This window comes from Empidonax traillii, unplaced genomic scaffold, assembly GCF_003031625.1.
Source record: "Empidonax traillii isolate 1590-97213 ecotype Southwest subspecies unplaced genomic scaffold, ASM303162v1 scaffold77:size1270838, whole genome shotgun sequence".
NCBI classification, from domain to species: Eukaryota; Metazoa; Chordata; class Aves; order Passeriformes; family Tyrannidae; genus Empidonax; species Empidonax traillii.
Window position 1 is genome coordinate 818326 of NW_020955270.1, and position 24275 is coordinate 842600.

General features: G+C 38.4%; 1 protein-coding gene across 4 annotated transcripts in view; it reads right to left on the reverse strand.

Annotated features, from left to right (window-relative positions):
* The window catches only part of NNT (nicotinamide nucleotide transhydrogenase), a 43681-nt gene extending 19490 nt beyond the window's left edge, over nt 1–24191 (reverse strand). Inside the window, exons 1-17 of one of the 4 annotated variants that reach the window (XM_027880868.1) lie at nt 23134–23250; nt 20799–23047; nt 18647–18776; nt 16185–16414; nt 14838–15055; nt 13271–13358; nt 12584–12672; nt 11358–11545; nt 10504–10637; nt 8589–8780; nt 7546–7699; nt 6519–6680; nt 5366–5476; nt 4468–4613; nt 3542–3737; nt 2588–2821; nt 546–706 (exon numbers count right to left, since the gene is read on the reverse strand). In XM_027880868.1, the coding sequence (XP_027736669.1) occupies nt 546–706; nt 2588–2821; nt 3542–3737; nt 4468–4613; nt 5366–5476; nt 6519–6680; nt 7546–7699; nt 8589–8780; nt 10504–10637; nt 11358–11545; nt 12584–12672; nt 13271–13358; nt 14838–15055; nt 16185–16414; nt 18647–18656 (2313 nt within the window). In that variant the 5' untranslated portion in view covers nt 18657–18776; nt 20799–23047; nt 23134–23250. Of the gene's footprint in view, nt 1–545; nt 707–2587; nt 2822–3541; nt 3738–4467; nt 4614–5365; nt 5477–6518; nt 6681–7545; nt 7700–8588; nt 8781–10503; nt 10638–11357; nt 11546–12583; nt 12673–13270; nt 13359–14837; nt 15056–16184; nt 16415–18646; nt 18777–20798; nt 23048–23133; nt 23330–23995; nt 24083–24140 lie in introns of those variants that run through there. The other 3 variants (XM_027880866.1, XM_027880867.1, XM_027880869.1) reach the window with 3 other exon arrangements.
* Nucleotides 24192–24275: the final 84 nt, after the last annotated feature.

The window sequence follows — 24275 nt, forward strand, 5'->3', positions numbered from 1 at the left end:
TAGCCAGGTGGGGGTTGGTCTCTTCTCCCAGGCAACCAACAATAGGACAAGGGGACATGGGCTCAAGCTCTGCCAGGGGAGGTTTAGGTTAGATGTTAGGAAGAAATTCTTTAGAGAGAGGGTAACCAGGCATTGGAACGGCCTACCCAGAGAGGTGGTGGATTCACCATCCCTGGAGGTTTTTAAGCAGAGATTGGATGTGGCCCTTAGTGCCATGCTATAGTAATTGGAGTTGGATCAGGGGTTGGACTTGATGATCTTGGAGGTCTTTTCCAACCCAATCTATTCTATGATTCCATTAGTCTATGATTAATCAATTGCTGCAAAAAGTAATTATATACATGCACGCCTGTTCCCTTGAACAGTTCTGGTTTACTGCTAGATTTAGGCAAGTCAGTTGCTACTTGCTTCTGCAAGTTACCACGCAGGCAGGCACTACGCCAACTGTGGCTCAGGAGGGTACAACATAATCCGTAAGAGGAAACTTGCAAAGTTGGAGAACAAAACTGCTTGTTTGTTTCACCTTCTACAATTTCTCAACTTACCATGATGGCTGAGAGTGCTGACACAGAACCTAGGCAAGTAATTCCTGTAGTGTAACTGGGATCCATCATGTACGGAATCATTCCACCAATGCTGGCAGCCAGCAATCCCGCATTTAATGCATGTCGACCAGGCAAGAGCAGAGGGGCAGAATTCAGGATACCTGCAATAAAATGCATATTCAGAGTACATGTACATTTGAGAGAGCCTGGTTCTTGTTTTCAGAGAAGGCTGAGTAGCTCAGCAAAAGAAAAATTAAAAAGAGAAAAACGAAGGGGCAGAAGAGAAAACAAGTTAGTTGAGGCTGAGACCTTGTCATGACTCAGAATTGCAAAACATTCAACTCACTCCAGATTTTCAAATACTCCTGCTTAGACTCAGTTTATTTCCTAATTTCACTAAAGTGCTCCAGAATAGTAATAAAAATCTCTTCAGCTCTTGAAAAGCCTTTTTATTTTTCCTTCAAAAATGTTCTTTCATTTTGATCCCAAGTCTTGGCCTGTTGTATAAGATACATTGTAGTAGGAAGCTTTTAACTGGAACTTCTAGATAGATACAATCTCAGTCTCTCAAAAGCTGTGTGCTTAGAAAAATATGACTACACAGATAACAACAAATATAAAACATTCCTGCTTTCACATGCTTTAATTTCACCACTACCTTCAGTTACACAGACCTCCCAAGCTTCCCACACTGGCAGAGACTTGAGGAGAAAAGGGGCCTCGCTATTTTTGTGAGTTGGTTTAAAAAGACAATCACATATTTATTGTCATTTTTTCCAAACAGCATAGCAAAGAGTAGAAATAACGCAAGTTTCTCAGTAATTACTTGTATCAGAAGTAACAGAGTATCTCATTTAAATTTAGCTGAATTCAGGGGAAGAAGGAACTGATGATCTCAGGACTGAGAGTCAAAGTGTGTGACCTACGACCTCTTCCACAGTACACCAACAGTAGTTCAATAGTATAGGCAAGCTTAGTATTTCATATAATGATGTTATGACAATGCAAGGGGGGGAAAAATAAACAGGAAGTGGGCTGAAGCAGACAATGAAGTTCACTGGGGACCTGCACACAAATCACACAAGGGGTAGGATGAAGGGAGAAAAAAATATAACTGAGAAGAAGGAAATAACTACTTAGCAGAGAAACATAAGAAACACAAACTACTAAGAAATACTTCAAAAGATTATTAGAGATGACATCTTTCCATCCATGTCATGCTTCCTCCTTCAATGGCCGGTCTCATAAACACTGAAGAAAGCAAACAGATGTTTCCCAAAGGAACTATTGCAAAGCTAACAACAAAACTAGTAATAGGAAGCTCTTAGCTTAAAGTTCTTAGTAAAGGTATTACCTGAGTCTCTCAAAAGCTGTATGCTTACAAAACCAAAAATAAATGCAATAAAGAACCTTCATGTGCATAAGAATCAGGAATTAGCAACTACTGAACTTAGAAAGCATATTTACTAAAACAGTAAGAGGTATGAAGCACAGAGGTGTCACAGTAGATAAACAGAGAGTGACCTGGATGATTTAAAGTGAGGCAGCCTCAACCAATCCTGCAAGATGCCTACCTGAACGAAGCCTGCAGTGTTAAGAACAAAATCCTATACCTATTAGCAGTGCTCACTGAACCCTGTAACACCAGGGTTTCAATTAACGTGTCTGTTCAGTAACACAAAGCTGTGATCATAAAAGTTCAATACAATTAATATGAGAAAAAGCATCAGGTAGTGTCTGAGCAATACTAAAGCAACACTTATTTCCAGAAAAGATGAATTGAGGGAAGTTTACATGACTTTTTAATGAATAGTAGTAATATGCCTAATCACTGAGGACATCCTTTCATAGCTAAAGCTGTACACAAATTAACTATAATTAAAAAAAAAAAAGTATGCTCATTAGAATTAAATATAAAAACCTTTACCTAATGCAAAATATAGTCATCCTTTCCAATTACATAGCAGTCTGAAGGCAGAGCTAAATCCCGAGGTGAGGGGGGGGGGACCTTTAACAAATACGTAATTCTGAATAGGTCTCACCTTGCAGTTTTCCATATGCAACAAGAGAGCCACTGAAAGTCACCCCACCAATGTACGTGCCAAGATAGGCCACAATCTTAGTGAGGTTTGCAGCTGGATCAGTAGCAAAGTGAGGATACTCAATCATGTATTCTGCTACACAGGTGAGCACAGCAGCCAGACCAACCAAACTGTGGAAAGCAGCCACCAGCTGAGGCAGATCTGTGATCTGGATGCGTTTAGCGATTGTCAGACCTATGGAGAGTTGAAAACAGTTGTAACAGAAGTTACAAAACACAACCAATCTGTTCAAGTAGAAATTAATGCAGTATGGTTCAATGTGCAGTGAATACACACACACAACACTGTTCCAACTAGAAATTGCTATGGCATTGAACTGAAGGCTGCACATGTGTACATGGGGGCATCAGGAAAAACAGCAGATTACAGTATATCATGTTCTTAGAAGCACCACTAAATATTGAGAAATTTAATGATTTTTGTGAAAAAAGCACAGTGTGAAAAAGGCAATTTGAAGTATTCAGTCAGGAACTGAACAGAAGTACGAAGCTGGGCAACCTCATTCTCCTCTGGACACCCCATTTCCCTAATACAGATGATGTGTTCCTGATTTTCCACCAGTCTCCTCGTTCTTTACCACAATCTGAAGCATTAAAAAAAGCCCTGGAAGTTTTTTGTTTGTTTGTTTGTTTTTTTGTGGTTTATTTGTTTGGTTGGTTTTTGTTTTTTGGGTTTTTTTGTTCCTGTATTTGCAAAATAATATTGCACAAGCTACAAATGTAAGTTAGTCAATTCACCTGCAAGCTATACAGTATTTTATGTATAGCTTGCACAAGCTGCTATTTCAGAATTTATATTTATTCAGAATTTATATTTATATTTATTCAGAATTTATAGCTTGCACAAATGCATGCACAGAACATAGACTGCTAGCTCACAGAATCATATACATACCTATGGTACCACCAAGTGCCATTGCACCTGACATCTGTGCCAACAGTTCAGGTGAGGGATTAAGGCTTCCAAGAGTTGCTGCTAAACCTCCTGAAACACCTATCATACCCAAAGCATTGCCAAGACGAGCTGTTCCTTGAGTAGACAGACCAGCCAGGGCACCAACACAGCATAGTCCTGACCCCAGATACATCATCTTTAAAATAAGAATAACATCAATACAAAGCAGTGACAAATTGCATCACTATTAAAAATATTTCTGATTATTACATAACAGGGCTGATTTTTCCAGACTGTGTTTAAGTCACAGTTCTTAAATGAAGTCAAAACTCCTGACTGCGAAAAACTGTTGTACATGTTGTGATTTTGGCCAGTTAAAATGTGATATTGATAAAACTTTTCCCACAGTTTATGACCTTTGTTTATCTGCAGCATGAATAGAAGAGTCAAACTTAGTTTCCTCATCAGTTCAGAAGCAAGTTTTTCCCTAGTACAAATCCAAAGCTAAAAGGTCTCATTCATCACAGGAATAGTTTTAGAATTTGCTAATGGCATATTTGAACTGACAGTTCAGATAGTTTTGAACTATCTACAATAGTATAGCTAGGAGAACTAGGGCAGGGATCATTCCCCTGTACTCGGTACCAGTGAGGCCACAGCTCAAATTTCAGAAAACAGCCCAATAAATAAATGTACCTGTTGCTTTACATAGAAACAAACAGCAACAACTGTTGCAACTTTTAAAATCTGCAGATTCATCATCTGGAGTATGATTGCCAACTTAAGTTAATAAGCTTCAGACTGGCCTTGTGGAAATATGAAGCTGATGAAAAGACCTTGGATTATGTATTTACTCCTCAATAGCATGGGCATGACAATGTATTAAAGTGAACAGTGGGCTAAGAACCATAAAGTCACCTTCTCACCTGTTCAATACTATAGCCACCACTGAGAGCTGCTGCATAGCCTCCTACAAATACACCACCAGGAAGCAGGTACAAGTAGTTGTACTCAGGAGGATCTGTGGGACGTTTGAACATATCCAGCATTCTCTGTGTGACTAAAAATCCACCTGGCCAAAGTAAAGGAACAACCTTAAGAAAAATAAAATCTGAAACTAAGCATATGCCAAGATGTAAGAGAAATATGTAGTCAAACCGTATGACCACACATTTTAGCACCTGACACCAATAAAGCCTCTGAAAAGCTGATAACCTAGAAAACTACCAGGAAACAAAGGTGCGATCAGGGTTCGATCCTGTTGCCTCTTAGCCTGTGGAAGAAATTCAAAAGACGAGGAGGACTTGCTCTGGCTCTATACTCTACACGGACTATAGGATGCAACTTAGTTTATAACTGTATCCTTTTCTTTATCTAATCTAGAAAAAGCAGTATTCATAAGACACATTGCTCACTTTCCTATCTTTTTTATTATTGAAGCTGAGACTTCTGAAGCTCGAGCAAGAATTTTCCTCTATGCCACTAAGACGTATTTCAAGTAGGAAAATGAATACAAGTACAAATCCACTACCATCTTGGGATGTACAGGAAAATATATAATACAATCATCACCCAAATTTTACTGTAAAAGAAAAATGCACATTTAAATATTTCCCTAAAAAGAGGTTACTCTACAGAGTATGTCAACCAGATACAATAACTAATATGAAAATTGGAAGGGTGGTGTCTTTACATTGAACAATGTTCTCAGATCCTATTCCCAGATTTTTATTTCTGGAATCTATACAATTAAAGAGCTAAAAAAAATTATAAAATTATACAAGTGCTTGAAGTTACTCTCAGGAGAAAACCTAACATTCTTACCTGCAATATTGACTGAAGAGATAAAGGCTGAAAGCACTGCTAAACCTTGAGAAGTGTTTTCAGGGAGATAGTGTCCTCCCATCAATACCAGTCCACCAACTGCAGTTAAACCTATGTAAAAGAAAAGTGTTACTGAACCTTAAAAAGCGCTATACATTTTCAACAGTCAAACAAATATCAGCCAACTCAAATTTTGACCCCTACTCTACACATTACTTTTCGAAGAAAGACTATCATGGTTTTTTTCAGCAATACAAACACGTTCTGAGAGAAAAGAAAAGAGTGTATGAATGCAGTTTTAAAGAACAGTGCCTTAAGCAGAGTTAGCCTAGAAGTGCTTTTTCAATAAAAGAAATTTTGCTTTTAACAACCAAAGTAAATTAGATTTGTGACCTGCCACACTCAGATATATAAAATCCTACCTATTATGAGTTATGAGTCTTACTGCTAATTCAGGAATTTTTTCTTTTTCCCTGTCTCTCAAAACACATAGTTACAGGTTAAGAAAAAGAGAATGCAAAAAATATGAGAGACAAGTTATTTTCAGGGCGATGTTCTGCAGAGATGGGCGGAATGATGTGTTCTATGAAAGCAGACTGCAGCACTCCAAGTAAAACAAACTTTAACACAAACAGGACATGAGTAAAAAATTACTTATGAAAATTAAAACTACACAGTAGCACATTTGCCCTTCTTTTGAAAAGTCATACTCTCAGAAAGACTATGTTTCAGGTGACCTTGCTATTTATGAAAGTAAACTTAATTAAGAAGTACACTCAGCAGCATCCCGAATGGCCAAGCAGCCTCTTTCAAGGAGAGCACTGCTTGCTCCACACGGAGAGGGGCCTAGAAAAGGTGGCCTAACCAAAGCTCATCTCCACCCTTCACCTGGTTGGTTAACCGCGGCCAACGGGCATCTTCTGTTGCGGTATCTCACATTGGCCTTTTTAGCCATCAGCACGCTTGTAGCAAGCGTGGGTAGAGCCCTTCTCAAATCTTCGTTCGTGAAGCCTAGCCATGGTGATGATGATGATGATGACAAGGCTCTTTGGTATTCATAAAAGGCCTATCAGCAGACTTTTGTCTAAAGTTCAAGTAAAAGGAGCTGTACTATATCAAACAGAAAATAAGCAGCTGTGTGACAGCTACTCACCTGAGATGGCATTAGTCACCGACATGAGTGGAGAGTGCAGAGCAGGAGTCACACCCCACACTGTGTGGTACCCCACTATTCCAGCCAGGCCAAATGTTGTCACCATCTGAGTGAAAGCAGCATTTGGTGCTACAATGCCCAGTCCTAACATACCAGCTAAACCTAGGAGAAAATCACATGAAAACTCTGTAACTTTTCAATGATTCCTTACATTTAAACTGTATACAACAGGAGTCCAATAGTGACATAAAAGCAAAATGGAGTTCTGTGCACGGATTTGTTTCAAGATCGGGTGGATCACTTTCTTGAAACACAAAGTTCTTTCAGTGCTACTGTTTCTTTTATGATAGAAAACAAACCCATAAACAGATTTCACATCTCTTTGTTATGCATGCACAAACCACAGCAAAGATACATTTCTACACAAACACTAAATCCCGTCCTGTCCTGTTGTATAGAAAAAATGTAGAAGAGTCACAATCATATTGAGATACTACTTGGAACATATCAAAGCATATGCATGAAAAACGGAGATTAAAATTAAGAATACTCAATTCATTAATTACCTCACATTGAAGTTCTGATGCACTGAGAATACAAAATTACACAGAGACCAACAGTCCTATTCCTAGTATTTCAGTAGACTGTGAGCATTTAAGTCTCACCCAATACAGTAAAATTTGAAGAAAGCAATGGTATTGAACTGATTCTGCTGCAAAGTATTGGCAGAGTCCCTGGCAGGAGTCCTTCAGAACTTGAAGCATTTTACCGATATTTAAATAGAGCCAAACATCCATAAATGCACACCACATGAGTCAGCACTTGTTGAAATGTTAATATTTCTGGTTAAATTTCTACAGTTTCGGTTTCCCTCTTAAAAGCAATTATTACACTATACTGATTTTGCACTGGGATACACCAGACAATCAGCTGCACTACCAAATAGTTATTAAATTGAATGTGTTAAATTATGAGTCACTTTAGAAGTATTAGCCAAATGAGTTCTCCAGCTCTGGAAGTTGCCTACCTGCTGTGTACATAGCTGCACTAGTCATAGTCTTTCTGAAAGGTGTAATAGTAGCTGCTTTTTCCGCTTCCAGCTCTGCTACAGTCTTCTGCTTCACAGGTGCTCCTTGAGGAATATTATTTGGTGGAGGTGCTGGGAAAATGACCTTGCCATCCTGACAAGAAATATTTACAGTTATGCCTAACATGGCAGACACTTTGTAGTTAGAGAAGTCTTTTCTTCTTAATACTACAAAGTTCAGGTTAAGTTCTAACATATCCTACAGCCATACCACACTAATTTCTTCCTTTTCTGCATCAGTACAAGTCTACAAAATCTGCTACAGTCTGAATAGAATCAGAGCCTATCCAGACCAAGCATAATGTCTCATATTTTTTGCTGTTCTCCAGGTATACAGAGAGGGAACTGTGGAGCTGTCAGTCTCAAGTTGTGCACACCACAACAGTGGTCTGGGAGAGCTGAAGTCAGTGCAAGTCTCCTCCAGAGTAGCTATCATAAAGTATTGGCCACATTATGCACCAAAACTCAACTGAAATTAATACCTCTTACCTAAATTGGTTGATTCCCTGAGTTTGTATTTTATTATTTCCTAATAAAACTTAAAATATCCTGCATATCCTAGTTTCACCAATTTTTTCTGAAGTTACTCTTACTATAAAAGAAAAATGTATTTAAAAAAATAAATAAAAAATAAAGGAAGAATGTTTTTCTATTCCTGTAGAAAAGTCTCAGATATGTTTTAAATATTATGCTTTTATCACATGAATACAATAAACTTTATCTTTTTGCTATTTTTCAACAGTAGACAAATTAGGTATTTGTTTAATCTTAACAAGAAGATAAGGCAAAGAGGTTTCCCACAACAAAAAGGGACAGAGGAATGCTCAGCTGAATAAATACAAAATTATACACGCTCACACTCTAATCAAACCACCTCTGAAATCTGTTGACATGCAGTATGTTCAAATGCATTTAGAAGAGACAGCAGTGATAAAGGTTAAAGATGTACTTACAAATTAAGAGGAGAATATTTACTGACTTACCTTCATTACTACAGTTCCCCTAATAACATGATCCAGAGTCCCATAATCAAATTCATCTTTCGGATCAAAGTAGAAGTTCTCTTTGTCAGGACTAATAGCCTTTAGAAGTTTGATAATATTATTGGAATACAGGGTACTGGCCTGAGTAGCCATCCTGCTAGGCAGATCTGTGTAGCCAATGTGTGTAACACCCTGAAAAAAAATCCAAGTAAAATAAAAAAGATCTGTGCAATTTCTGAAAGAGCATCATCTTTTCCACTATACCCTTCTGGAAATACATATTGCAACTCTTGCACTTATTTACGCTTATAACCCCACCTAAAACTGCTACCTGCAGTTCTGACATTATTAAGTCAGGGGAGGATTACTCACAACACTTACAGAATCCAACATGATTCTGTACACCAACACCTTAAACAGTATTAGCAACAGGTTCTTCCAACACAAAGAGGAAGGCACATTAGTGAAGGGCTTGTCTTCTCCTATAATCCTACCATGCTCTCAGAACTTAACTTCTTTAAGCAATCAGGTAACAGATTATCCTGCCTAATGCTTGGTATTTTCTCTGTTTTTCTGAAAGGCAAGCACAGAAGCCAACTTTCTATATGCCAGCAGAGTGAAGACAGCTTTCTCAGAACTAGCCAGCTCTGCCAGTAATATGTCTGAGTTCCTATGTATGTAAAAGTGTAACATTATATATCCTCATTGTTTAAAGAACAAATGCGAGTGCACCTGGCTCTCAGGCTTCAGGGAGGAAGGGGCAGCTGAGGCTGGCATACACTCCTAAGTGTTCAGGTAGGCTTGTGTTAGAACACTGCTCCCACAACTTACAGTTAAGACCCATGCAAGCTTCCAGAACTCTGCCTTCTTAATGCAGTGCTCTGGCACAATCCTAATACTTCTGCATTGCTGCCATTTTCCATAGCACAGTGCCATTACACTAAATCCAGGGGTAATACATCCCTGACTAAAAGCACGCTATATAAACTCTTCATGGAAGTATGTGCTTACTTGTCATCTATGTTCTCTAGTTTCAGGTTATAACCAATGACATCAAAAGCCCTAGAAAGGCACAAAGCCAAATACAACACGTGAGTCTTTGATATATACACACACACAGAGCCTTGCTTTTGTTCATGACAACCATGGCAGCAACGTCCTACAGGCTTCAAAAATAACAGCATTATGTCCTTGCAATACCAAACAACAACCTTGGAAATCTGCTACCAGATTTTTATAATTGCTAGTAGATTTCTCATAAGTACCAAAAATAAAACCCAAAAAGCAGAAAAACAAGTTCTCAACCGAACCAGTAAACACCGGAACAAAACCAAAGTAGTTCAGTGCAGGGCCAAACTGCTTCCTTTCATTAATCAATTTATAGTACACCTAGTTTGGGTTACAAGTGCTTTGGATACTCTACAGGAGACACACATTCTTGAAGCTTAAGACATACAAAGCCAGCACCCTTCTGAAGCTGAAATTGTACTGAACTAAGCCAGACTTCATACTGAAGTAAACACCAACATAGTCTAAACCTGCTTGGCTTACCTATGGCAGGGATTGTCAACCTTCAGTCGTGGGAGATGATAAGCAAGTCAAAGAACCTATTCCTATTATTGTCTCTTTTAGGTCAAACCACACCTTCAACTCATCAGAGACAAACTACTGGACTTGGAAGTCTAAGTACCTAGAATTCCATAACATCCATTAACAAGCAAATTAACACAATATAAAGATATTTGTTTCTTTTAAATATTCAAATTCATATACATGTTATAGTGACCGAATGCAAATATAAAGAATTCCTTCAGCCCAGAACAGCAAAATCAGCTGCTCCTTTTCAGGATAAAGTTTACAAAACACAATGTGAGTTCAGGTAAACTGAGAAAGAGCTGCGGATTAAAATGCTTACCTTATGAACATACATTTCTCCAGGCTTTGTAGTCTCAATATTTCCCCCTGCTTCTGCAGCTAAATCCACAACAACGGAACCCTCCTTCATTGATTCAATCATGTCTTTCTTAAACAAGATAGGAGCTTTTTTACCTGAGAAGATAAAGTACAGCAAGTTAAAGACAAAATACAGCTTTGTATCTCTTGAGCTCAGGAGATTACTTCTCCCTTCTCCCTATATTATTTTTGTAAGCAAAATTTTCAAGTAATTGGTAGCTAGGATAAAGTATCACAGAAAGTTTGTTAAGACAGTGAGAAGAGATGTTAGAATATCCTGCTCCAAAGTATATAAAAAAGTTATGTATGGGCAGTCTACCAAAGATGCTAGCAAGTCCAATTTTGATAACATCTAATCTTACAATTCAAGTCATAATCAAAAAAAGCCTCATCATAAGTTATTGAAATAGAGACACTGCGCAATGCAAAGCACTGAATTCTAAGCTCTACCTTACTACATTTCAATTGCAAAGATAGCACCATTTCAATCAGTCTTGTTCTAGTGCAGAAATTGTAGAGCAGAAGTAGCAGTGATACAGAAGGTACGCAAGAGAATTATATATTCTTACTTTATTACTATCTACTCCTTGTTTAACAAGAAAAACATGATGGTATTGAGCCAAAGACTGAAACTTTACAAAAACAAAAGTTTTTAAAAGAGGTACACACTTTAAAACTGGGAATTTATCACAGAAGGGTGAAAGTTAATGCTCACATAGATAAAATTCATTAACCTGCACTGCAGGTGCAGCTCCAAAATATGCCAACTTACTGACTTAGATAAATAAAAATTAGCATTTTACACATAAAACATACCTGGAATAAGTGCTGTAGTGATGATAATATCAACATCTTGGCACTGCTTGGCAAAAAGTTTCATTTCAGCTTCAATAAATTCTTTTGACATCTCTTTAGCATAACCACCTTGTCCCTCTCCAGATTCCTTTAAGTCTACTTCCAAAGGCTCAGCACCAAGAGACTTGAACTGTTCCAAAGCTGCAGCTCTAGAAAAAGAAAATTGTAGAAGAGGAAGCCACTACTTTAAAAATACACCATGACTTTACCAGTGTTTTTAGTAGCAGTCTTCAGAGAAGATATATAACTTATTCCAGGATCGAGGAGACTACAACTAAAGTCCTCAACTTTCTGTATTTAGTGAAAAAAGTAATTGCATCACTAAATTTAGGTTCCAGACAAGAAATGAAGGCAGCCTACAGTTTCCTGTACAGTCAGCAGAATTGCTCCAAGAAAAGCCTCAAAGCGGAGCGTTTAACTGATGAGTAGCTCTGCACACGTATTCCTCTTGCCATGACCAGGTAAATCCACAGCCCAAACTTAGGTGTCTAAGATGGGTGATAAATATACAACCTGTGGTGCTGTCTTTAAACTGTGAAATGGGAAGTACGTCTATTAAGTCTTATTTTCACAGGGAAAATTGCTGGGGTGGACGTGTTTGGAGTTGGATTTTTTAACAGTTATTCTGTAATTTATTTTGCATCCCATGACATCATAGTATATATTCAGAATAAATATCAGTGTTAGGCAACACACAGAGGACTTGACAGAAACATTCTTGCATCTCAAGATAAAAGTATATAGGGTTCTCAAGTAGGGAAATTAAAAGATCTGAAAAGTTTTAGAGTGATTTTGGCCATGCTTCTATGAAAATAACCTCTTTCCAGTTTCATTTAAGGCATATGTAGATTTTCTAAGAAACAACAGTGTTTTTCTCAAACTGCACATCATAAATCCTAATTTTCATTCTTTCAAATTAGATACAGTTAAGTAGCATTAGATGCCACTTCTACATAAAGCATAAGTACATAATTTTAGTGTGAATACTGTATTAAGTATGTAAAAATTTGATACAAGACTGTTTAATAGAAAAGAACTAATGAAGTTGTAGCTATAAGAAAAATATTTTTGCTCTCTAATTTTCCTTGTCTATTGCTCTACAAAATGGCAGTACAATTTCAGTGCAATACAGCCACAAACAACTTAAAAGTAATTTCAGATTGTTATTACTATTTTCACACATCTACCTAGTATCAAATCCACGAACCACTGCACCCATAGATTTTGCTGCTCCTGCAGAAGCTAGGCCAGCAACTCCTCCTCCAATGATCAAAACCTAGAATGATAAATCTCATTAAGCAGCCATTTAAATAAGGTACCTTAAGACACAGAAAACAAAATTACTTTGGCAAAACTGTTCCATAAACTAACAGTTTAAAAGCTGTAACTCCTAATTTCGCATATCTAAGAGCCAACTCATCTGTGCTTAACAGTTTATGTAAGTAAGTAGCAGTATTCTCCTTGATTTATCTTCCTTTTTTTTATTCCCTTCTCTAATTCTACTTGCATTTCTCTTCAACCCAGTATCAGTTAAACCTTTCCACTGCACCTTTCGATGTCCCAGAAATCCCAGTATCTCTGACTTTTCTTAACTGTTTTCTTTCCTTTCCCCATTTTGAAAAAAAAAAAAAAATCCACCTACTAGCTAATCTGATGTTTAAAACTAAGCAAACTTAAAATAAAACTCAAACTGTTCTATTATTCCCAAAACAAGTTAACTACAGATGTGAACAAAAACTGGTGTGAGATTAACTATAGCAGTTTCTAAAGTCTCTGGAACTAACCTCAAAGCAGAAAAAAAAAAACCAGTTTCAGCAATGGTTACCTAAAATCAGGAACTCTCATTCTTTTGCCATGTGTTTAATTGCACATACCTTTGCTGGAGGAACTTTACCAGCAGCTGTGATTTGACCAGTGAAAAATCGACCAAAGTGATTTGCTGCCAGTACCACAGCCTTGTAACTGTCAATTAAGGATGAACACATATCAGTATTTTCCCAAGGTTCGGTAAAATTCCATTCATGACATCAATCAAAAGGATAAACATTTGACCATAGCATGTGTAGGATAAAGCAATCTTAATATTTTACTACTGAGCACAAGTTTAATAGTCTTTGTTCATATTTCTTGCCCCTTTTTCTTTTTTTTATATCATTGAATGCATTTTCAGACATAATTTTTGGATGGCAGTATACTGGATGTCTGTAATTATTCACTCTTTCAAGTAAAATTTTACCTGAAAAATGCATGCCTAACTTGCCAAAAGTTAACTCTGGTCTTTGTAACTACCTTCAAAGGCTGTAACCTGAGGCCTGTTACAGAGGGAAACACAAACAAGTAATTGCAAAACCCTGAGTAACTCTGCAGTAAGCTCACTCAGAGTAAGCACACATTCAGAAAAGGTACTCTAATGCTAACTTTTGCAGAGCTGTATGACCTAGGACAAACAGCTTAACCTTGTTATTTCATTTGCCCTATCCAAGAATGGGTGGTTGGACACCAAGTTAACACCAGAACAGCTATCTGAAAATTAACATTAATATGGAAATGTCTTTTCTTAATAACAGTGCACATTTTCTTGCACTTTTACAACAGTGTTATGGTTCAACAGCCCTGTTCCACTTTTTTTTCCTGCTTATAGAATAGGCATATGGAGGTCTGTATGCCACCAAATTAGTTCACCTTTGGAATACAGCTTGCAGATTTTATACCTTTAAATACATTATGAATGTCTGTATTTTAGTAAAAATAAAACCAAATGAAAACTGAGAGAAGTAACTAAACATGTATGTGGATGTATACTGCTTGTGTGCACAAAATCTGGAAGCCTTCTCAAAGGCTTATTATGCCTCACAGACATCATCTAAGTCAAAAAAAAAAAAAAAAAAAAAAAAAAAAAAAAAAAAAAAAAAAAAAAAAAAAAAAAAAAAAAAAAAAAAAAAAAAAAAAAGAACCAAATAACCAGCTTGACATTTTAAATCACTGCAGTACCTAAATGCTAGTAGCAAAGCATGAAGATACGGGACAGTATTTGATCTTTTGTTTGTATCTGCCATGGCAACTGCGTTCATACTGAGTGTTTGGGTTAGTTAGCTCCTCTCAACACCAAATCCTACATACAGAGGATCCTACCAACCTGTGCTCAGGATGACTTAATGATATTTTAACTGCTGTGACTCAGTTCAGATCAAAAGGCACTAGACAAAAGTAGGGGAATTCGAATTGCCTCCAGTTTGTTTATTTTTTTTTTAACCCTGGTTCTGATTTGTTGCCAAGCTGACCATAAGAAACTTTTGTAGTTTGGCACCTCCAACAGCACCATCCTCCTTGAAACTGCTGCATGAAAATAGAGATGCAGAATTGTTTTAGATATACCTAAAATCAAAGCACATGATTTTTAATCCAGCTATACTTAGTGAAGCTGAAAAAGAAAAATCATACCCAGCAATGTTGGCCATGGAGCTAAGTGCATCATATCCCTGAGCAATGGTGACCCGTGGAACCTGATCCATAGCCAAGACAGTAGCTTTTTTTTCTGCTAGTTTTTTCAGGAGGTCTGGATTTTGTGCTGGGTAGATAAAACTAATCAGGGTCGCCGCCATCTTAAAAAGATCTGCCTCATGTACACCTAGAGCCGAGTTGTATACAGGAGCCCTCACCTGAAGAAAGACAGAAGTTTCCAAGTCAGTCAGAGGAAAGAAACCAGAACACACTCCACTGCCTTTCTCCCAGCTTGCAGTCTGTCCATTCCCATCCATGAAGTACAGAAGGAAGCAAGTATATCAAAGGCTGTTTCTCCAACTGAACTGAGTAACTGCCCTTCTTAATTGCAGGGCACATGCTGGAATTAGTTCTAGGTGGATTGGTGACAGGGCAGTAATTGTCACCTTCAGAAAGATCTGACGGCTTTTAACCAGCAGCCACTGCCTTTTTTAACAGACAGTTATCCTCAAAGCCACCATTTTTAAGCAAAATGGTTACTCAATAGATATGATAATTAAGCTCTAAAAGCTAAGAATAACTAATTAGGTGGCAATGCATGACTATATACAGGGAATTTCAAGCCAGATGTCCAGCAGATAGTCATCTCCACCTACCTTCACTTAAGTTTCTCATTTTTCTTCAAAGAGAAACCTCCTTAAAAGGGTTGTTCACAAAGCAGCTCACAGAAATTCTGCTTTCAGTCCTGATGTGTAACTTCAAACAGAGCAACTACAGGAAGCCTCAACATTAAATTTAAGGTCTTTTTGTTTTTTTCCTTCAGGACTCTGCAAAACCTAAAACCTCTCAAATAACTTCACTTTTAGCAGTTTTCCCAAATTAGCCATAACTCACATAGTAACAAATACTTTTGATACACACTGAGTTTTGGAACTGAAGAAGTCAGAAACTTGTATCTTCAGAATTCCAAGCAACTACCTAAAGAGTAACTTGAGTTATGTGTTACTAAATTTGGAGGAAAGGTTTCTTAGAGCAGGGATTTCACCTGATTAGAGTCTGCTTTAGAGAACTTCATTCTAGAAAACACAAGTACAAAGTAGTTAAAAATCTGCTAAGAAATTATCCCAAATTTCTTCAACACTATCATATGCTAGTTTTTTTAATGCAGGTGCAACACCTGAGCTATTAAAAAAAAAAAAAAAAAAACCACCAAAACTGAATCAGAACTCAGAACAGAAAATATTAAAGGACCTTACTTACTGAACTTTCAGCAGACTATTTCAAAGAAATGACCTATAGGTTTCTCCTAAAATAATGTAATAGGAAATGCATTAATAAAGCAATTACTTTCACAATCAAATCCGAAGCCAGGACTTCCTTGGTCCCCTGGATCTTTGCTCCAGCTTCTCTGTATTGGTCATCAGAAAATTTGGAAGCTTCTCCAGCACCAGATTCCACCACAACATTGAAGCCTTGTTTAACCAAGGCTTGAACTCCAGCTGGTGATAGAGCCACTCTCTTCTCACTCTCAAATATCTCCTTGGGGACACCAACTGTCAGCTGTTTATATGGAATTCCTGTAAGAGTGACAGATAAGACAAAATTAGCTGTACTAAAGACTAACTAACTGATATTAAGGGCACTCTTCAATGTTGTACAGACACATGCAGACATGTCACACTTAGCAATTCTCCCTCCTAAAGAAAGAGGAAGCAGAATGCTATTTTCTAGGAACGCAGTTCACATTTTCTTAAATTGCACCATCTTCCTAGAGATATTTGTTCTCTCAGCAAACCAGCAGGTCAGCACAATCAGCCACACAAGCAGCAACAAGTGTTTGATGCAGTTCATACTCATCAGAGTTTACACAGTTCTCATTGTGTAACAGGCATTTGGATTTACACAATACCTGGTGTTCTGGTGATAACACATTCTACCTCAGGCGAGGATTTAAATCCCTCTCTAGCCACTTCCACTTTATTGTGAAGAAATAAATAAATGAGATTGAACAGTGAAAATAGATCTTAACTGAACATGTTTTTAGTGTCTATCAAATTACAGTTGTCTTAAATGACTATTAATGAATGTAACATACATAACACAAAGTACATTGAGAGGCACAACTACATCAATGAGGTACTCTAAAAGTCGCCACAGAAACAGAAAAATGTGAATTCAGAAGTAGTTGAAGAATAATGGAATATCCATCTACTATCTTCTTCAACAGAACTTCTCTTCAATATTATCTCCTTGTCTTAACCTGTTCAAAGCTCCACTAAGTAACACCACGAAAACTGCTGAAGCCAAAATTTATCAATTTTAGCTGATGTTTTCAAATGACATCTAACATTTAACTTTGTTTATGTACAATTTGTGGGCTTCCAATCTAATATCTAGGAGTTAAATTTCTCTGATCCAAACAAGTGTTTAAATGCATTATTTATAAATCCACAGGCTCAAGCAGAGTACCCATATATCAAACTACCGCACTACTTCAATTGTACCAACAGCATGCAGCGCAACACAGGCCCAATCCTGTATCAGCTTTCACTGATATCTATCCAAAATTTAAACCTGGATTGTGACATGACTATGCAAGACATTTATACCACATATGTATTAATGAAATATAACTTGAGCTGTCTAAGCAGTCACTCATATTAATGATCAAGCAACAACAACAACAACAACAAAACCTACCAAACAAAAAACTTTAAACCAAAAAAAAGGGAGAAGGTGGATGAAAAGCTTGTTTTAAATTACAAAGCTGCTTTTAAATTGTCCATGTATGTATTGTGCTATAAAAATTTGTACCAGACAAGGAGTATTTCAGGAAGGCCTCCTTTTCACTTTTAGACAGAAACAAGAAAAACAAAGCCAAAAACATACTTCAAAATAAGAACTTTGAGGAACTTGGTTTAGATTTAAAAATATTAAAATAAATTATCCATTATATAAAACTTGGACTATATAGTGCTTAAAGTTGAAAATATGAAAATATTTTAATTAAAACTTTCAAGATACCATTAGCTTATAATGTTCTGAAAATATGGTACAGAATTGCTAAGAACTCATACTTGAGTACCTACCTACACTTCTCAGTCTACTAACTCATTTAAAAAAAAAAAAATGAACACATCAACAAGAAGACAAAATGAAAAATCACCAGACAAAGAAGGGAATTATTTCTAAGTACTGTGCCAAGGGTGGTTTTGTTGAGCCAGGGGAGGTGCAGGCTGGACATCAGGAAGAATTTCTTCACTGAAAGGTTGGTTAAGTGTTGGAATGGGCTGCCCAGGGATGTGGTTGGGTCACCATCCCTGGAAGTGTTCAAGCAATGACGGGACGTGGCACTCAGTGCTATCGTTTAGCTAAAAGGTGGTGTTTGTTCAAAGGTTGGACTCAATCCCGGAGGTCTTTACCAACCTTAATGACTCTATGATTCTAGTTACTTTTACTTTTTTTTTTTTTAATTTAACTTTGTCTTTTAAATTTAACTAAAAAATTAGTGACAAACAGCTTGAAGACAGAAGCGTTTTGATGTTTTATATGTTGGAGAACATTTAAAACGTTTCAATTACAAGACAAAAATTAAATTCAGAAAAACATACATTAAAAGAACATAAGTCATTACTGGAGCGAGAATGCACATCTAAAACAACAGATCCACAAAAGTAACAGTGCTTTGCAATTATTTGCTTCATCAGCAGACACCACATCTAAACATAACCGTGCAGCTCAGGCCATACCTACCACAGCAGCACTAACCACTTGTCAGCTATGGAAACTGCTGCTGTCACTCAAATTACCCTTTGTCATTTGAAGGCACCTTTCTCCTCATCTCTTCTAATTACTACGCAATAAAGTCCTGCTTCTGATTTTCACTAAATCATCTCGGTGGAAATGAACTCTCTTGTCTTTCAGAAGCAGGAATGAAACCTAGAAGATTGAAATTTATTAGGATAGCATAGACCAATTGTAATTTCAGAAAGGAAGTAGTTGTACGGTAGCATAAAAGGCAAAAAAGTTTTTCAAGAAGCACTGAGAAATATTAAGAACTAGAGTTCTATCTTCCCTTTCTCCTTTCAGAAGTTTCTGTAGCACAGAAGTGCTGAGAGGGAGAATGAGGGGCTGATGGGGGAAAGGAAAGAGGGGAGGAGGTGGGGAAGACAGGAAAGACTTAGGGCTGGGCGAAAAGGGGTGGATGGGAGAAAAGCAATAAATTACAGTATACAGGGAATAGAAAGATGACTGCAAATTTAAACACAGACATGACTAAAGCTTTTATTTTTCCCAAGCAAAAGAATTAATCTTTTTTAAGGCTCAAATGACAATAGATACTTCTGATTTCTTTTTGTTCACTTGTTTTTGTGTGGAGTACCAGAACAGAAGAGTAAATGGCTAGAAGGCACAGGACAGGAATATGCACTCACTAGACACCAAACGTGTTTCCTCATTTCTCACTTCCTTCTTTCACATTGTTACATCTTGCACGAAATAAAAATAAGTACAACTTTTTCAGACAGAAAGAATTAGCACCTTATTTAGTAAGCGGAATAATCAGAGACCAATATTGAGAACTATTCCCTCCTCCAACACTTTGGGAAGATCAAACATACAAGTCTCATTTGCCTCTCCCCTTCTTTTCTCCTCTGTCCCACTACCAAACTTAAAGCAAACAATTAATACAGAAGAAAATGAATACATAAGCAAACAGATGTCAGTTTGTCAGCCTCCTAGAGCAGGCATAGGACATTTTTCAAATAGATTACCCTGAGCTTTCACATCATTCATCACCAAAACGGAGCAGATGTTTACAAGTAAAAAAGATCCATGATAAAACTTCAGACAAGGTTTTGGGAGAAAAGGGTTAAAAAGCCAAAGACTGGCAAGGGGACTGTAAATTGCTCAAGTGACCTTGCAGCTGGAAATAACTCTCGGTAAGGCCGGTGTGAACAGCAGGCTGGTGATGATTTACTGGCGCCTGTGCCTCCACTTGTGTTTCTCCGCCACAACTTTGTGGCTGTCCCAGCTGCCTCTCTGTGATGACACATACAACAGGGTATGATGAATAACATGTTTGGGAGAAGCTATACAATGAACAGAGATTTTATTTGTTGTGCTCAGCAATTTCATTAAAGTCACTAGTTTTGAAAGGTTGAAATCTAGGATCATAGACTTAGGATCTTGATTTAAGTTTTTATTGGAGGAAGCGCATCTGCTATCCTTGCCATAGGTTCAAAATTGCATGAGACTGTGAAGCTTCCAAGTTGTCTTTCTAATCCTTCATGTCAGATAAACTCTCTATTAACAGCTTTCAGTATGTTTTAGTGTCTTACTGCTTTATAGCATCAAGAACATTCTCCACATACTGATTGATATACACATACCTGGAGCACCTCTTTGAGTCACATTAAGATTTTTAAGAAATTGGTCATGGTCATAGGAGATACACACTACTTTTTTGACACAAAAAAATCAAAACCAATGTAATTATGCCACTATCAGAAGTAGAATCATTCACAGGCCTTAGAAAGGAATATACACTTCAATGAAATGCTGAGTTATGCTTTATACATAGACTTGAATTTAAAAAAACTACTAAGAAGACACTATTTCTCATCTCCTTACCATAATCTTGACTGTGTACTGAAGACAAATATGTCCTTACTTCAAGTAAATAAAACTATGAAAGTGATCTTCTCCATGTAACTTCCATCTACAAGAATACTAAAGAAGATTCTAAGCTAAAACTATAGCAAAAAAATACAGTTTTTTAACCTCCTTAACACAATTTTGGGAAGCAGCTTGCAGCAAAATAGTATCAACAAATACTAGAGGATGACTTAGAGAAAAGGAGAAGTTTTGACTATAAGCCACATGTTCTGGGATGGGAGAAGAGGATAGGTAACCCGCCTATTTTTTATGTTACTCTAATAACCTTTAAACAAACCATCTCACCTGTTCTGAAGATGAGGACATATTCCGAAGAACACCAATATGATGTTGGCAAAAGGAGAAAAAAAATGATACAAAAGATTAAACAAACACCTGGTCCCTCCTCTTACAGAAGCAAGGAATTACAAATTGCCTCTGTTTCTGAAGCATCTGGTACTAGTGACTATTTGAGACAGGTTACAGAAATACGTGTTTACTCCCATATGAAAATTCCTATGTTTCTAATAAAAAAGTAGCAGCAAAATAAATAGCAGTAAGAAAGTTATCCATCCTCTAAGTTTACTTTTCAGATGACTCCAAATCACATCCAAGCAGCTGTTACTCTTGTACATAACACAGTCTGGATGGAATGAAACCTAATCTGAGAGAAGGAAAGCAATAACTACAGGCTTGAGAAGAATTACCGAGACACTAATCTTTTCAGAAAACTTAGAGTTACAGTGATTTTACCAAGTATTACTACAATTAAAGATAATTTATGAAAGAATAAAATGTAGTTATTTTGTATGCTATTGCATTTTGATTCTAGAGCACTTAAAACGTAAATATAAGCCATAGTACTGCTACTACTATGTCATTCAATTACTGTTTCATCCTTGATTTGTCCTCTACTGAATAACAAATCACATGTTGCCAAAATGAACTATGAGGACAGCTTAATTATCAACCAAAAGACTACCAAACTTGTAATTCTCCATATTAAACAACTGCATTTCATGAATACTACTAATCCTTAAATAAGGGCTTCCACACAACAGATATGAAGGGGTAGCCCTGAAAGTTAAACACATGACACTAATTAGAATTCTCCACCCTTCTAGAAAAATTTTTCAACCGTGATTCTTAAAAACAAGAAAATGCATACACATAGTAGCACTCAATTTCAGTAAAACTGAAGAGATTCTTCAGTTTCATGATCAAATTTGTGGTCAAAATCAAATAAAAAGATTGATTCCAAACTCAAACGACAACAAGGACACTTACCTGGGACATTCGAGAAAGAACTTTGAACCCAGTTTCCTAAGTGTCAGTTTACACTCCCAACCAAAGGAGAATCTGCCATGCCAAAACTGACAGATGCCTCTTTCATTCAGATATTTAATACAGAAAAAAAAAAAAAAATCGGAGCATCACAAATCTATCAGAGCAAATAAATTCAGATTTCACCATGCCACTATGGTAAAAGGTCACATGACACAGATTATCAGGAGCCCTCAGAGTAAAGAAACTTCCTCTCCTGACATTTCTTCAGAAGTTCCAAAGTCTTCAGTCACCAAGTTGAAAGGACCACAGAATGCACCACTTAATGTCAGTATTGCCCGAAGTTCTACGCATCACAGGCTTCTCAGTTATACATGCTAATTTTGTGTCCCATGTTTTCACAGCCAGACACTTCTGCTCCCAAACAGCACTACTTTTCTAATTCTCTGAAGTATCTAATGCAGTTACCTACTGTCTACATTTGAAAAAACAAGCATGATGTATGCAATTAGTCCAACTCTTCACATTAATCAGTTGCAGGCTAAGATCCTACACCTGCACTGAAGCAGGGTCTCTAAATTCCAAGGGAAGCATGACCCATGCAGGACTAAGGGGCAAAAACAGCATTAAACCAGCGTTATGTATTCTCCAGTCCTCCAACTGTAAGGCTATGCACAGCATAGAACAGAGGAAAAAACGGCAGTTCTGATGTTCGTACACCAGGCTCATATGAGAAACTGAAAACTAGGATGGCCCCTTTCACACTTCTTTTTCCATTGAAAATACCCGAACTGGTCCATTATCTGCTAAAATGGAAGTAATGTACATATACTCACAAACCCTGCACATTATGATGCAGATCAAAAGTTTTTCAGAGTGGTACACTGTAAGAGTTTCCTGAACAAACTTAACAGATTTTTTTGGATGGGCTAATTATATCTACATATAGTCCTGCTTGCAAGATGATCTCTTTGGGAGGTCTGTATTTTTTCTCACGTGCACACAAAAAGCTGCACCAGCAAAACTCCTGGGGAACTCGAGGCTTTTAACTAAGAGAAGCATTTGTTTAAATATTTCTCTCAAGCAAGGTAAGCGTTAACAGGAGCTTGGACCTCCTAGCAATAAAAACTACTCGGATCCAAAGTACTTTTAATAAACACAAACACGTTCTATGTAAGCCCTATAAAGCCAGTCTAAAAATGTGCTGCAACTGATTCAAGTATGCTGCTGACATGATTTCTATTTTAAGTCTTTTCTGTACTAATGCAGATCTGAAAGAAAAAAAAAAAAAAAGAAGAAACAATTTATATTCGTGTTTTAAAATAAAAGATTATTTACAATAGTTTAATCAGTTTACCTGGCTTTGGAGCTGCCTGAGACCTGAGCATCTGCTGGGTTCTAAACGTGCGCAGACACATCCTCGCAGAACGCGCCTTTGGTGGTAACACATTGCCAAAAACAGGAGCTGAGCACTTATTGACAGCAACGCGCAGGAGGCTCGCCATTGCTCCCAAACCTCACAGCAAATTCCTTGCCACGTATGGAATCCCTGCGGCACACGCAAAAACAAGGCAAAAGCTATTAATGGCCCTGGACAGAAGGTATGTAAACGCAGCAGATTTAAGGCCAGCTGGCTTGCCAATAGCCGCGACACAATCATTTCTTCCCACCTTTATCTTTCTGGCTAGAAAACAAAATCAACTTTTTTTAAGACACCTATCAGATCAAGGTAACTGGCCTGGAGATCGCATTTCTGTGACTCCGGGCTGTTTCGTCTTTCAACGTTACCCCAAAAGAGGAACTGTGACACGTGAAAACCCGCCGCGCCCCAAGGAACCAAACAAACGCCTCCAATCCCTGCCAGAGCTCCCGCAGGGAGGGACACGGCGGGCGGGACAGCACGGCACACACTCCGGGAGGACACGCCGGGCAGAGGGGCCAGGAAAGTGCTTCTCGCCCGGAGCCTCGCCGAGCGCCCGCGGAGCGGCCCCTTCCCGCTATTTATAGTCCGCGGCCACCGAGTGACCTTCGGCGGGCGGCTCGTCCCCTGCCGCGCACCGTGCCCTTGCCCGCGGCGCCGCCCGCAGCAGACATATCCCGCTTCCCGCCCGCCAGCGCTCCCGGGGGCCCCTTCCCGCGCCACCTGCCTTCTCCGCGCGTCCTCCCTCCCTTCCTCTCTCCCTTCCTTCAAGAATGGGACACTGCAGCCTTCCCCTCACCAGCGGCCGCCCGCCGTCCGCGCCCAGAAAACGCGACGGTGCCGCGGCGGCCCCACACGACGCCGCGCACCCGTCCCGCCCGCGGCCCCGCACGCGCACCGCCCGCCGCCCCGCACCGCCCGCGGCCCCGCACGACAGCGCTCACCAGCCCCGCGGAGCCGCCGCGCGGCTCTGACCGACCTTGGGGCGGGACGGGGGCGGATCCGCGCCCGCCAACCCGGAAGGACTGAGGGGGGTGCGGAGGGTCGGGGCGGCCGCGTCACGCGGCGTGTGAGGGGCG